At 40.0% G+C, this 14,945-nt stretch overlaps 1 protein-coding gene across 6 annotated transcripts in view; it reads left to right on the forward strand.

Annotated features, from left to right (window-relative positions):
* Positions 1–1,747: 1,747 nt before the first annotated feature.
* Positions 1,748–14,945, forward strand: part of ASPH (aspartate beta-hydroxylase) — a 120,732-nt gene continuing 107,534 nt past the window's right edge. For 3 of the 6 annotated variants that reach the window (XM_072852426.1, XM_072852429.1, XM_072852430.1), the window contains exon 1: positions 1,749–1,976. In XM_072852426.1, coding sequence (XP_072708527.1) covers positions 1,916–1,976 — 61 coding nt within the window. In that variant the 5' untranslated portion in view covers positions 1,749–1,915. Of the gene's footprint in view, positions 1,977–14,945 lie in introns of all 6 variants that reach the window. The other 3 variants (XM_072852432.1, XM_072852428.1, XM_072852431.1) reach the window with 2 other exon arrangements.

Consider the following 14,945-nt stretch of genomic DNA (forward strand, 5'->3'; position numbering starts at 1 on the left):
ATTATTATATTTTCAGTAATCCCAGTTACAGACTATCAATTTTTTCTTACTTTCCTTAGGATGATTTGTTCCTTACATTGTACCTTCCCATTTGATGAAATGTTAATAATTCATCCTGTTAACTTTTCTGTGATAAATTGTACATGGTCATGAGTATGTCTGCTCCTCCCTAGCAACTTTTGAACTTGTTTGCCAGTTGCAGCCTCACTAGACAAAATGAGAGCATCTCAATATTAAGTCCTTACACACCGTGTGAAAATAAGATTTTGGTAGAGTGCCAAACCAAGTGAAAGGTTCTGACACTCAGCTGTACTAGATACCAATTAATTAATGAGAGATACCAAGAAATACACTTCCTTAGTTTTGATGTTCACAAAACTAGTTGCTTTTACCTCTACTGGCTAAAGTACCCACACTGCCATCCTATTACTTGTCTAAGCATTTAAGTTCAAATTTCATTCAAAATTACTGATTAAAGCTCTTCAGTAAATTATCATTTCTGGTTAGGTTCATTGCATTACTCTGTTCAAAACACAGTGCCAACCTTTGTTGTGGGAAAAGCCTTCTCTCTCCACACATCCATTTGCAAAGGCTCTGATTTCCAAAATTGTTTATTTTGACCTGAAACACTGTATGTATAGTCAGGACTAAAACGTGAGTTTTGCTTTTTTGTTTTCAGTTTTACTGTTATGCCAAACTGCTATTTAAGTAAGTCTCAATCCAAACGACGGAGTAACAAGAGGCATCCTGAATGCCTGTGAAAAAGCATCTTATTTTGTCACAGGCTATTTCAAGTATTTTTAAAGCCTCAAAAAGCTTGTTTGAGAATTCATCCGTTGATGTAACATACTTCAAACTCTTTTACCATGTTGGTTGAAAAGTTGCTCTCCGAAAGGCTTAACAAGCTATTTCTCATGATTTGAGCATTTAACTGGATGCGTTATTACCGCCTGAACGCAGCAGAGGACAGTTTAAGAAAGAGGACAGGATGCTTTAAGCAGAGTCTCCGTAGAAATAACCCACCCCCGCTCAGCCAGCTTTACTTCCCCAAGCTTTCCACCCCCGGCACGGTGAGGTCCTTCACCCGCAGGGCGCCCCGAGGGCCCGGCCTCGCCCACCCGCATCGCCGGCGGCTCCCCCCCGGCCACCGGCCCGGACGCTGCCGAGCACGGAGCGCCGACGGGACAGCCAGCCAGCCAGCCAGCCTCCCGGGCGGGCACACGGACATCCCACCACCCTCCGCGCTTCCCGCTCTCGGTTTCCCGCACAACCCCCCGCCCCACACCGACAGCCAGCGGCCGCCCCCTCCCCGCCGCCTTGCCCGCCTCCGCTCCCATCTCTCCCGCTCAGGGCCCGAGCCCCCTTCCTTGCGAGCAGGGGACGGGACGGCGCGGCTCCCTCCCGGGTCGGGGGGTGGCGGCAGCCACTGACGAAGGGCCCAAACCGGCCGCCACGACGCAGCCCCTCAGCCACAGAGCTGGCCCCACCCTCTCCGGGCGGGCGCGCGCGCGCGCCCGTCCGGCCCCAGCCCCAGCCCATCCGCGCGGCCGAACCCTCGCGAGAGGCCGCCGCTCGCTCCCGCGTTGCCACGTTCAAAGGTGCCGGCGGCGGGGAGCGTGTCGGACACGCGCACCCGGCACGCCGCCGCCGCCCCACCCCCTCGCGCCGCCGCCAATCGGAGGCGAGAGGCGCACCGCCTCGTTCCCGTGGGCGCCCCGCGATTGGCTGGCAGCGGGCGGGCGGGACGGCCCGCGGTGCGCTCGGTGTTGCGCCGCTGTGGCCGCAGGGCGCTGCCGCACGCGGGGCTCAGGTGGTGGTGGCGGTTCCTGACTCGTTCTCGCTGCGGCCCCACCGGCTCCGCCCCGCCCCCGCCGCGCGCGCAGCCGCCGCCCCTCGCTGCCTGACAGGAGTTGCCATGGCCTCACGCAAGAGCTCCAGAGGCGCCGGCGGCAGCCCCGGCCCCGGCTCCAAGAGAGGTGAGCGGCGGGAGCGGGGCCGCAGCCTGAGGGGAAAGGGGCGGGGGCTGCCGCGGCCCCGCGAGGGGCAGCCCGCCGGGGCGGAGCGGGGCTGACCGCTGCGGGGCGGTGGCCGGAGCCCCGGAGCTGGGGGAGGGGAAGGGGAAGGGGCCGATGCCGCCCCTCACCGCGGCGGGGGGGAGCCCCCGGGCGAAGCGAGGGGGTGCTGCGCCTTCCTCTCCGCCTGCGCCTCCCGGCGGGCTGAGGTGCAGCCTCCCCCGCCCTCCCCCTCCCCTTCTGCCGGTCCTCGGTCGCGCGGCGTCGGCCTGCGGGGGCCGCGCTCCTCTGGCGCCGCGGCAGCTGGGGGTGTGGGGGGCAGGGACAGATGGCCGAGGTCTGTCCCTCGCATTTCCGTCGTTCCCCTTCTTGGGAGTTCGCGTGGAGGAGAAAGTTGCGTGCCGGGCCTGGGCGGTGGGGGCGCCCGTCGAAAGCTCCCCAAAAGGGTCAGGGTGATCGACGGGCAGGTCATCTGCCCGGAGCGGGTCTCGACATCTGTGGGTATCCCGGGAAGGGGCGCTCAGATCTTTTCCTCCAGAAGCCGGGGGTAGAACTGGAATGCCCAATATGTGATGCTAGTGAAGTCCTTATTCATGTGTTCAAACTTGGATGTTGGAGTATCTCCTTAGGCTGACCTGTTTAAGAACACTGGTCTGAACTTATTAGATCTATTGTAGCATCTAACCTGATGGTTTATGTAAGTATAGAAGCATGGAGAAATAATACTGGAAAAAGGCAAGCAGAACGTTTTTTGAGACAGCTATCCTTATCCCCACTCCCCCAATAAAGAACACCTTAGCAAATCTGACTATTCATAAACTACTATGTGTGGACAATTTATGGAGGGAAAGCTTTATATGCACTAGCATTTTTAAGCATAGCAGAACATGCTTGAAAGAGAAAAAAAGTATATACTTCTGGAGTCACTATGCAACCATGCACACTGCACTAAAGAAAGGAAGTGCTTTTATCAGAGATTTGAATGTTTGTTTGTTGTAACTTCTTTGGTTTTTGAGCTTGACATGCACAGAGCTCCAGTGATGAAATGTGGTGATGACAGTGAATATCTGTTGTTCCTTTTTGAATATAGCACCAATATGGAGAACAGTGTTAATTACAGGGTGAACCACATAGGATTAGTTTACCTATTGCAAGATGAATTGAGAGAAAAAGATTTCAAATATCCTTAAGCATAAAAGAGTTTAGAGATGATATTAGAATGTTCATAGAAGTGATTTTGTTTTTTTCTTTTTTTTTTTAAATGCTTTTTCAATTGCTGGCCTATGCTGTAGAGTCTATATTACACTTTTTGCTGGGGCTGGAGGTACTCTGATCATCTTCCAGTATTAAGCATGCTAAATACAGATTTTAAATTAGAATGCTTTAAGAACATGCATCCCTGGTATACTTTCGAATACTAAACATGCTTCTGTTAATATTTTAAATATCACTTTAAAGGTTTGTCAACATTTGAAAATGTCACAGCAGCCAGTAAGCTTTCCACAGTTGAGGGATGTGAAAATGAGATGAGGAAATAATTTTGAGATGGCTAGTGATTGAGACTGTGAAGTATGGAAACCTCAAGTTTGAGGCAGTTCTTGATAATGTTGTATTCACTTTCACAGCAGTTCATGGGAGAGGACGTGGCTTCTTGCCAAGGTATTGCTCATAGCTCTGAAACCACTGAAGCTGACAGCACATCTAAAAATCTGGCCTGAAGACAATGCCTGCATCTGAATGTAGTAATCTGCTTTTAGGTTTCCGCATCAGAAAATATTGACAGTCATCTTACAAATAGATCAACTCTGAAATAGTTCTAACTGTAGTGTTTATATAGGTGTTTTCAGATTCATTAAAATGTCAGAAGTGGAACTAAATATTTTTTAGAAATAGAACTCTACCTTTTACTTTCAAAAGTCATATACTAGAAGCTGTCCAATCAGTCCTGATGAAAAAAATAAAATCTTTGTATTTAAGCTTTGTACTGCTACTGATGGACACTTCTTTGAAAGTGACATTTACACAATTGTATGAATATGCCAATGATTTTATTTGGAGTACAGAAGTGAAAACCAGGTCAAAATTTGACGGTTTGGGGATACTTAGGGAGGGAAACATGTTGTTATCTTTACTGGAAAGTTTGGCTTCTTGTCACTAGCCTACAGACTCCGTTGTAAAAACTGTGGCCTCTCAAAAGGAAGAAAATCAATTTTAAACAGATAGATGAAGGAGTAGATACTTGCTGGAATATTACTTAAAGCTTCATTAGATGAGGGACAGTTTTGGTACAGGAGCAAATGCATGTCACCTGGTCATGAATAAACTCCCTCAAATTTCATGAGACAGGAAATTTGGAAATGTCCTGGGCATTAGCAGGTGGTTGTGGAGAAGCCTTTCAGTAAGAGTGAGGATCAGCAGCCCAGCTACTTTTGAAATACAGATGGCTGAAAAAATATGAATTACTCTGTAAGCTATGCTTAGTTGTAGAAGTAGGAGTACTGATGATAAGGCATCTATCATCACGTTGCTGTGTGGGTGTCTTTTTTCTTACAGTACGTAAGCAAGGACTGACTTAAACATAATTCTCACTGATCATATAGATTTGCAGTAACTGCTGTCTGTTTTCTTTGTATTTCTAACTGCAAGTGGGACAGTGGTTCTCCAGTAAGATGGGCACTATACAAAAACCGCATTTCTGACACAAGGCACTGTCTGTATCTACAGACAACTGTATTTTATATTAAAAAAAAAATCCTACCTCTGCTAGTTCTGAGGCTCTGTTTTCATCACACAGATTGAAGTCAAAGAACTCTACTGTTGCTTTGATAAATTTTCTTTAATCTCCATAATAATGATTGAGATTATCTTTTGACATCCCAGACTTTTCTCTGCAAGATCCCAGAAGATGTCTGATTTCTCTTTTTCCTGTTTTAACCATGTAGTTTCCTTATATATCCAAATGTGAATGTATTGCCAAGCTTTTAACTCCTTTTACTCATCTTTTGGACCTTCTAAGGTGCCTTTCATCTAATCCTTTCATTAATTTCTAGCTTTCTTTGAATTTAGGGGGTTTGTTTTGTATGCATTCAAGTTGACCTGATGTCCTTAGCAAGGACATCAATTGACCTGATGTCCTTAGCAAGATGTCCACAAATGCAATTTTGTGCTAATATTAATTCTTTTTTAGTTAACAGTATCACTTCTAGAAAGATAGCTGTGCCTGTTAATTTGCATGAACTTTTACATTTTATCTCATCTCTACTGTAAAGACTACTTTATAGTGTACTTTCTCGGGGTGAGGCTCTCCATTAGCTTTTTAATTTACCTAAAGGGCAGAGAAAGTTCATCAGCTAAACAGATCACTTTTTTCCTGCTGAAGCTCCTTTGTTGGCTCTTGGGAACATTGAACTTCACATCACTGCTTCTGATGCTTTGACTGGGATTGCCCGTGCCTTCTCTGGTCTCTCCTTTTCTTACACTATGGATTCTGTGTAAATATGATGCTTCCATCTACCTAAAAATTCTGTCTCTCTAATTTCTGTCCTGAACTACTGGCCAGCGTGCTTGCTTTACACTCTTGATTTTACAACTGTGTAATGTATCATCTGATTTCATGTGTTACAATCTATCCATTATTTCCTTCTTAATTTTAATTGTAATCCTTAGGAAGAAGGGTATTACTGTGTTAGAGGTCATAAGTGAGACGTAAATTTGGGATGCTCTGTGGGGCTTAACAAATGTTTTGACTGGTTTGTCCAAGTCTAACTCCTAGTGTTTACTGAACTAACACAAATTCTCATGTATTCAGTTAGTGTGCTGCTCAGTGCTTTGATTTGGCTATTTAAACTCAATGTTAGAATGTTTTCTTGTAATATCTTTGGTATTCAGGAGTATACAATGGAGAGTTATTACTTTGTTAGAGTTGCTATATGGCTATTGCAGACAAATGAGAAATTCTTTGTCACTGGTGGAATCTTTATATACTGTTTTAGAAATGTTGCAGTAATTTCTTCACCAAGCTTATCCTATTGCCTAATTTAGTTGCTTACAACTAGTCGAAGATCTTGAATTTTTACCATTAGTGCCAGATATTACTATTTTTTAAACAGTTTGGCACAGACTGGTAAAAGACATTTCTCTGTATTTGGAACAAGATGGATTTAACCAGGAAAGTTGGTTATGACTTGTGAGACTAATCCTAGATCTCTGAATTTTAATGGCATTTGTGTACCTTGTATCTAATAGCTAACTATATGACTTGCTTGTATAGTTTGACTATATGAGCAAGTGTCATAGTTTCATATAGTTTCAAAGCATGACTTGCTCTTGTCAGTGACAAAGTATCTAAATAACAACTGTGTATGTTTCTTCCCTAAATCTTCAGGAAAAGCTAAAACGTGCTAATACAAATGACAAAACCATGAAAATGCAGACAGCCACCTCTTTGTGAATCATCTGTCTGCCTTGTGTCTTGTTCAGGGTGGCCTTTCTGGAAAACGTTTTAACATGCTGTAAAATAACCTGCCAAATTAAATAATGGAAGCAACAGTAATGATCCAAACATCTGTAATTTACATGGTATGTTGCAGCAGTGCCATCAGTAAAATTACTGGTTTTGCTGGGGTTCCCCTCTCTTTCTTTTTCTTTTTTTTGTTCTTTTCTTTTTTTAAATATCCTGTACAAAACTTAAGGTAGTAACTCTTCAAACAAGTCATTTTCTTATTTCTGAATAAATGAAAGTGATGTAAATAACAGTCTTAAAATTGTTAACACAGGTACCTCTCTGCATACACGAGCATATTGGCATTGGAATAGTTAGTCCTTGATATACCTCTTAATTTGTATAGAACTAGAGTTAAATGAGCTCTAAATCCTAAAAAGGCAACTCCGTCATCTCTTAGGTCTATCGGTATGAAACTTTCTGTATGCTGTTAGCTATTGAAATGTATGATAACTGACTACCAAGGTCACTCTGTAATGAAAAATGATCAGTTTGAACACAGTATATGCTTTTATGACTTGTTTTTACATATTGCCTGGTATTTGGATTTCTTCCCTTTGCTTTTTCTCAATAAAGTATTATTTTGGGTTTTAAGATTGATACCTAAGTGTAGCAAGATTAACGTAAAAGCAAAGAGAGCCTGATACTTTCCCTCTACCAGTGCTTTTTTTCCTTAAGAATTCTGGAGCACTGAGAGATTCCTCTCCTCTCTTACAGAGATGCTGCCATGTGATAAAGACATCAAAGAAAGTTCTCCTGCCCCTTTTGATCCAGTGTGGCTGAAATCTTGGGCCTGCTCTAGTGTTGTCTAATGTATCTTGCCTGTCTGCAGGAAGACATTGTGGGCTAAAACATATGGTGCTTCAAATATGGAGGAGCCTTGCACTTGACATCTGTAAGGATGTCTGCATCATATAATTTTTGAGCATTTCGTTAAGAGTTTAAATGGCACATAAGAGAGATATCCTTTTCAATAGCCTTTTGGGGATAGAGCTTGTTTAAAATGCTACGTGGAGAACCTCAAGTATCACTAATAATCTCAGGGAGACAGAAAATTGGAGTATATTTCCTTAGATTTTGGCAATTACTCTGAGAATGCACCTGAAAATTCCCTGTCAGAAGTGGTAGCTAGGCTAGGTTCACAGTGGTAGCTAGGCTAGGCTAGGATGTATATCATATTGGGGGATTAGGGAGTTAAATCTTTTTACAGTTCAATGCTATAGGTCTGCAGTCAGCTTAATCTAGTCTGAGGTTGCTCTGCAGTCTTCCTCTTTACAGTTCCCCTTCCCTGTACCTGAATTAGTAGCTGTGCAGATGCTAGGTGAACCACGCCAGGGAACTGATAAGCAGAAAGCTGACTCTTCTTTCCTCAGACTTTAAGACAGCTTTATGGAAAGTGGTTTGGGTAGAAGGGTAGAGATGACAATGAGTGGCTGGGCATCAGGGGGTGAAGCTGAATCTAGAGTTTTGTGTTCAGTCATGTCATCATGGAGCCATGGTGTCAACATAGAAGGTGAATGGTTTGGTTGGATATGCTAATGTAATGGCTGGATATTTAAGGGCTTCCGTAAAGGCAACATAATTTACTAGCAGTAAAAGGCATGTGTGTTAAGATTATTTCTGATTACAGAGTGCATAAAGAGGTAAGATTTCAATATTGCTGTTTCTTTAAAATGAAACCCCCTTTACTGATCACCTGTATGAAAAGAAAAAAAGTTCATTTTCGGCTGGACCTTTCTGAATCACTTTGAAACATGTAAAAAGTGTTCCTGTGCTAATTCTTATGTTGAATTCTTCATTGTAGAGAACTTGGGCAGTGAAGTTCTGATTTACTCCAAGTGTTTCTTTCCTGATGAAGATCACAAACTGGTAATCTGTGTGATAGCCTGCAGCAATCTTTGTCCTAACTGCATCCTATGGGCTAGCTCTTTGCATGGAAGAGTTTTGAGCTATGCTTTGAAGTGGAAATCATAACTCTATTATGCGTCTTTAAACACACTGGAAATTAAGTATGCAGATAAGCATACACTGAGTTTGAACAGACTGTAGTATGTGTGGTTCAGCTTTGCTAGAACTTTTTAAATGAAACAAATTTTAGTCTCTCCTTCATATGCAGTTGCACTATCACTATGCATGTACTTACCCATTGTAACAAATGCTACCAAGTTGTTTAAAGACTTTCTTTATAAAATATTTAATAGCTAGAGGTTTTATAACTATTGAGTAGCGGTTTTCTTGTTTTACAATTTTATTTCCTGAGGTTCTGCTTAAATGATAATTGACGTTTAATTACTAATGTAACACATCTCACTTTCTCGCTTTTTACACCAGTGTTTTTTAAGGTGGTTTTGTAGTATTATTAAAGAAAGCTCTGATAGCAGTTTGTAACTGTGGAACTATTTCTTTCCATAGTAACTGGAGGACACAGCCATATCTTTTGTAGCAAGAAAGCTGTGAAAAGAGCAATACTTTTGCAACTGAGATCTCCTAACAGCATATTTTAAAAACTATTTATAGATCCAAGACTGTGTAATGACTGTAGGTATGAGATACCTACAAACTCTTTTGAACTCTGTAGGAATTGCAGCTGCATAGCACCTCTATGAGCTAGCACCTAATTAAATTGACTTAGTATCAGACTTGAAACTTTGCTAAGTTTTAGGCATTAGGTAAAGGATTTTTAAAAGTTATTTTTTCCATGAGCAGCAAGCCATGAATAGCAGAGTTGTAGGTACTTTTATGGCAACTGGAATTTGATTTGCTTCTACTTGAAACTCCTTCAAACCATGAGAAAAATTGAAAGAACTGAAACTACTTCATCTGTTTTCTTTCCTTTGTGGCTTAGTTGGGACTTGTTGCTAAAACAAATTGATGTGACCCACATTACAGGATAGGAAAATAGAACAAGGAAAAAACACCCCAGAATTAATGCCAGTATGCTATATGCAGAGATGAGGATTTTCAACCTTATGTAATAGAAACTTTTTTAAAGGTCACCACCAGCAGAATTTATATGTTCTGGGCTTAAATATTTCTTGTATTTCCTCTCCACATTTACCTTTCCTGAACTCTGCTCTGGCCTAAATACAACCAAGTATTTAATTAACCTAGTAATTATGTAGGGCTCTTGGCTACATTAAATCATTCAAATGCAAGATAGGTAGATTGTATAATTTTAAATCTTCTTATTTCTGAATGTTCTGTGGAGGAGAGCTGGTTAATCAAAATAGTAGCTATTAAAGATCTTTAAGTCATCTGCACAGTTAAAATCGGAATTAGTTTTGTCTCCTCATCAGTGTTATAGCTGTTATAGATATGTCGATCCTGTAGCAGGAGACAAACTAAATTTCTTTATAAGCTTGTAGTCTTAACGTTGAATTTCTTGACTTGATGTTTAAGATGTCAAAGTTAGAATTTTGTGAGGTGGCTTGAAAGAGGGGAGAGAGTAGAAAGGGTACAAAAAAGATGCTTGAGTCAAGTAAGTTTACAAGAAGCAAGCTCTACATTCCATTTTGGACATTCATTCTATTTTGTGTTTGTATAAACATAAAAACAAAACTTGAGAAAATGCCTAAAGTGTTTGTGAAAAATATCAGAATGTAGGAAGGCTTACTTTTCTATACAAATCTATTTAGGTAAATAGATAACACAATATATTTTTGTTCTGTCTTTACACGACTTTTTTTTTTTTCCTGAAGTGCTAACTCTCTAAGCCTGTTGTTGTACTGTCTTTAAGTTTGTGGAGAAAAGGTTTTTAAAAACAAAAAAAAAGAAAAAGTAATCCAAACTATTCAGATAGGATGTGATGGTTGCATTAAATACTGCTTTAAATATACTCCCGTTGCTAGTCAGTATTCATTAAAAAACTTCAGAGTTGTAGGCAGTGTCGTTATTCGTCATTTAAGCTGTGTGCACATCTGTGTGTATTTTTTCCTTGTAATAACTCCTAATTGAAGAACTGTTAAAAAAAATGTTCATCTGAATAACCAAAAAGAAAAACCCAAAACATGGCTTGGACAAAATTTGACTGGCTTTTGAAAGTGATCATCCTTCTAGCACGTTTAGAAAAGAAGCAGGTGCAGATTCAGGATTTTCTCTTATTAACATATATCTCTGTATTCATTTTTACCTCCTCTGACTTCAGCAGTTATGCTTAGATAAACAGAACTCCAGAGGAGAGTTTTTAACAGCAGCTCTTATGGTGGCAAACAGCTGGTCTCTCCAAACATCATTGAAAAGTGCGGAGCTAGCACTGCAAGTAGAATTCACTGTTGTGCTGTATTTAGATAAAGTGCCTTTGACAAGTCTGACGAAACTGTGCAACCTCCTAGGACAGAATTTCTCATTAAGTTTCCTTTTGTCTTTAATTTGTGACTTCAATTTTCTCTTAGAGAGAAAAACTTCTGTTTCTTAAAAAAACCCCACCCAAAACAAAACAAACAAAGCTAGTAATTCTTATGTTTCTTTTATGAGTAGATTTCTGCTGAATAAATTTTCTGACTTTGGTTGTGTATGTATGTCTTAGAAGAATCATTTAAATGGAAAGCAATCAGAATTTGTTCACTGTTTATAGTCAGAATAAATGCAAATACATAAGAATAATAATTAAAAACCCCCAAACCTTGGGAATGAGTCTTGACATCAGTCAACCAGATGATAATCTTAGTCTTGATTTTTGTTGGATTTTTTTCTGAAGAATAATTAATTCTCATTTCTAGTAACAATAGTTACCTTAGCTTGCAACTAAAAAACTCTTGTAAACATTGTGGTGCTTCCTCTGAACCAGAAAGGTATCTATAGGCTTAAAAGTACTTTGAACTATAACAGTTTATATTCAGAAATGGGCTGACTTTTTAAAAGTATTGACCATCTTTCTTTATAAACAGAATATAAAAAAGAAAGGAAAAAACCTACATGGATCTGTTTTACTTGAAGCATATTTTCAGATAACAGGATTGCAGATCTGATTCTGTGTAGAACAAGGAGAGAAAGAGTGGTTTCTTTTGGTAATTGGAGCTCTCACCCAGGTTAGAGGAGACAAAGATTTAATTCCATTTTCTTCTTGAAAAGAAAGTTCGGTTGCCTTTCAGTGTTGCAGCTGCTGTTTATGGGGTATACTTGAACAGGAGTGAGAGTGTATCTTTTAAATTCTTGTTGTTGAAACTGTTCCAGTCCAATGTGAAACAGAGATTCAGCCTACTGAGAAGTGAGCATGATGATAGGCCAATTATGTCCAGAGTCCCCTTTCCTACCTAGAGAGGAGGGGAAAAACTGGGCTTTAGTCTCTGTTCTGCAGAGCTCCTCTCTCACAAATTGCTGTTGTGGCCAGTTAAGATTCGACTGTGCACGAATAAACAGCTTCATCGTGAAGGACTAAAATGGCTTTGTTCTCATACCCTTGGGTATACTTAAAAATGTGGTTTAGAGCTCTGAAGAAATTCAAACACTGTTCCCCAGTTCAGAGGAGAGAACTGGATCTCTGGTCTTTCACATCCTGATTAAGCACTGAATTCCAGGAGATGGTTCAATGGAATCACTTCATCTAGTGAAGGGAGGAGCTTCCTTTCACTAGGGAAGTTCAGCAGGGCGCTTATGATCCTAGAGGTTTTTATATATTTTGTGATGCATCTCCTCCCTCCAGCCCCACCCCCAGAGTTGGCCACCCTCAGCATCTCCATGATCAGCCTGCTTAGCTATCGAATCCTGAATTTATGACTTTGCTCTTGTTTTCAGTATTTATGTTCTTCTTTGATTGTATAGTAGGATACTTTACTATGAGAAGTCTTGTAGGGATTGAAAATTAAGGACCTTAAAGGTTTATATGAGGATTGATTATATGTGGAATAAGGAAAAGTTCCTCAAACACTAGAGTAAAAAATCTGTGAAGTGGCAGCAGGAGAGCTAAAATTGCCTTTCATTTGGCTAATTTATTATTTCAACTTTAAGTTCTGGTCTTTGTCTTTTCTTTGAATTTACAGCTCTTTCTTTGCCATCCGTTTGCCTGTTCCTGTCTAGTAAGTTTCTGATTTAGTTTATTAAAGTTCTTTGATAATGTGCACAGATATCTATAACCATGTAGACTAGATTATATAAAGTGCAGAGCAGAGATCTAGTTTTTAATGAGAATAATAAAAAGCCACTTTTTTTTCCTAATTTCCGTTAAGTTTGCAGTGCTGAAGAGGATTTCTTAGATACCAAAATGAAGAATCAATTTTTTATCACAAATAATTTATATTGAATTTATTAAAAGTAAACCTTTACTAAACTTTAGATCTTATCTCCAAAGATCCTGCTGTCATGATTGTTTGTAAAACAAACAAAAATTTCTGAGTATGGATATTTGTGAAAAGGTAAGGTAAGTGATACCATAAGTATTTTAGTAAAAATCTCTGTTCTATCTGTAAAATAAACAGAAAACAGTAACCCTGTCTCCCTTACAAAATGAAATAGATTTTGTAAAACCACATCAAAAGCTCAGATTGTCCATTAAAAGTATATTATTCCACCCTTGGTACACTGAATGAAAATTAAAGATGAAAATCTGTTTTACCTCAGGATAGCACTTGCAATCATTATGCTGTGTGGACTTCTCAGAGTGGAACAGTTCAACACACATGGTAATTGAGTCTAGATTTTAAAACACATATCATGAAAAGTGTGTGTATATATATATGTACACACATATATGACCTGTCTCACAGTGGGAGGGGGGGAGCTTGTATTTTAATAGGCAGGGGGAAATGATATCAACAGAGAATGCTGTAAACTTCCCTTTAATAGATTCTTTACTCAAAATACTTGTAACTGACCCCACCCAAAAAAACTTTGTGTAAAAACTGTTTGGTTAACTGCAGTTTTATTACTGAGAATAGGTTGCAACAGTTATTTTATTGTTAATCATATTGGAGAAGATGATTTGGCAAAAATGTCAAGCAGTAGTAGGCCATGCTCATACCAGAGAGGTTGTTTTCTGTCTTTGCACTGCTACTAGTTCAGCTCTGTTGGTGGTAGGATGGTTCTGTTGTAACCTATTTTAGTTTTTTACTTCTCTCCTATATCTGTTCTTTATCACTCTGCATTCTGCTTTTAAAACGAGTTTGTTCTAAAGTTGCCCTATGGTCTAGCTGTTTTTTACTGTTTTTACTTCTGAAATGCTATTTTTAGATAATTCTCTAAGGTTAGTGTTTTGTTGTTTTCCCTTTAACTGTGTTTTCCTAATTTCTAGTAACTGCCTGCTGGTGTGCACCCTTCTCTTCATGTGATAATCCATAATTGCTTCCGTATTACTTGCTAATGCACCTTTGTGGGAAATTATTTATACACATTACAAAAGCTTAGCTTGATGCTTTGAAGCCTGCCTTTATCTTTGTGTTCATAGTTGACATTTTTTTTCCTCTGAGCTTCTTTACTTGCACTTTGGTAGTGATCTACAGGTGGAATTAATGCTGCTAGTCTTGATTGTCAATTATGCTTTTCTAAAATTAACGAAAATAGCATGGAGTGCATAGTTGTAGCAAAACTAACTTGAAAATTGTTTTTACATTTGAAAGAGTTAGACAAGTGAGGTGAAGAATAATAATTCTGAGTGTTAATGAAGCAATTTGAGTTGCTTCAGAAAAGAACCAACAGACAAACCTGTAGTCACAGCATTTGAACACAGTAGAATGAGACCTTGCAAGAAGTCTGCACTGTTGACTTAGCTATCCCATCTTGAATTGTATTTTAAATATATATCTGTTCAATTTAACCTTTGTCTTTCACAAAACTAAGCAAAATTATGTTGTCTGGTATGTTGAACTCCAGCATTCAGAGAGATACATTTGTAAACTGTATTTTTCAAGGTGTGTGTTAATGTATGTTGTTCATGAGGTGTATGATCAGTTTTGTGGACCTTTGATCCATCTTCCTTTTGAGGAGCCTGAAGAGTTTCTCCATTTTAACTGTAGCCTCCCCTTTCAGGAAGGGAGATGTTCGTCATTTCTTGGGTATACATGTTCTTGCAATCAATTGATTTTTAAAGGGCACAAGATAAGGCTGTGGGTACTTGGTTAAAGGTCAACATATGTGCGTTAGTTCAGATTGGGAGCGTACACTTGAAATTAATTTCTTTAATGTCTCCGCTCACTTTGCTTTTATTTGTTGTGCTGTTGTCCTTGAGTATATTTACTTAGGTTTGAATGAAATGAAACAGAAAGGTATGCTGCAACCGCTTATGGACATTCAGCCAGGTGAGATCTAGTTTGGAGCAGTGCCCCCAAAATACGCATAGTATGGACTTCAGGTTCTCAGCATCGGTTGTATGCTCTACGAATCCACTTGTAGTAAGATCCAGTATCTGCAAATGCAGGTGCAGCCGAAGTGAAGTTGCAACAAATTGCCTAATCTAATGCCTGTCAAAACAATATAGGTTTTATATGCAATAGACTACATAT

The sequence above is a fragment of the Ciconia boyciana genome, chromosome 2 (genome assembly GCF_034638445.1).
Source record: "Ciconia boyciana chromosome 2, ASM3463844v1, whole genome shotgun sequence".
Lineage (NCBI taxonomy): Eukaryota > Metazoa > Chordata > Aves > Ciconiiformes > Ciconiidae > Ciconia > Ciconia boyciana.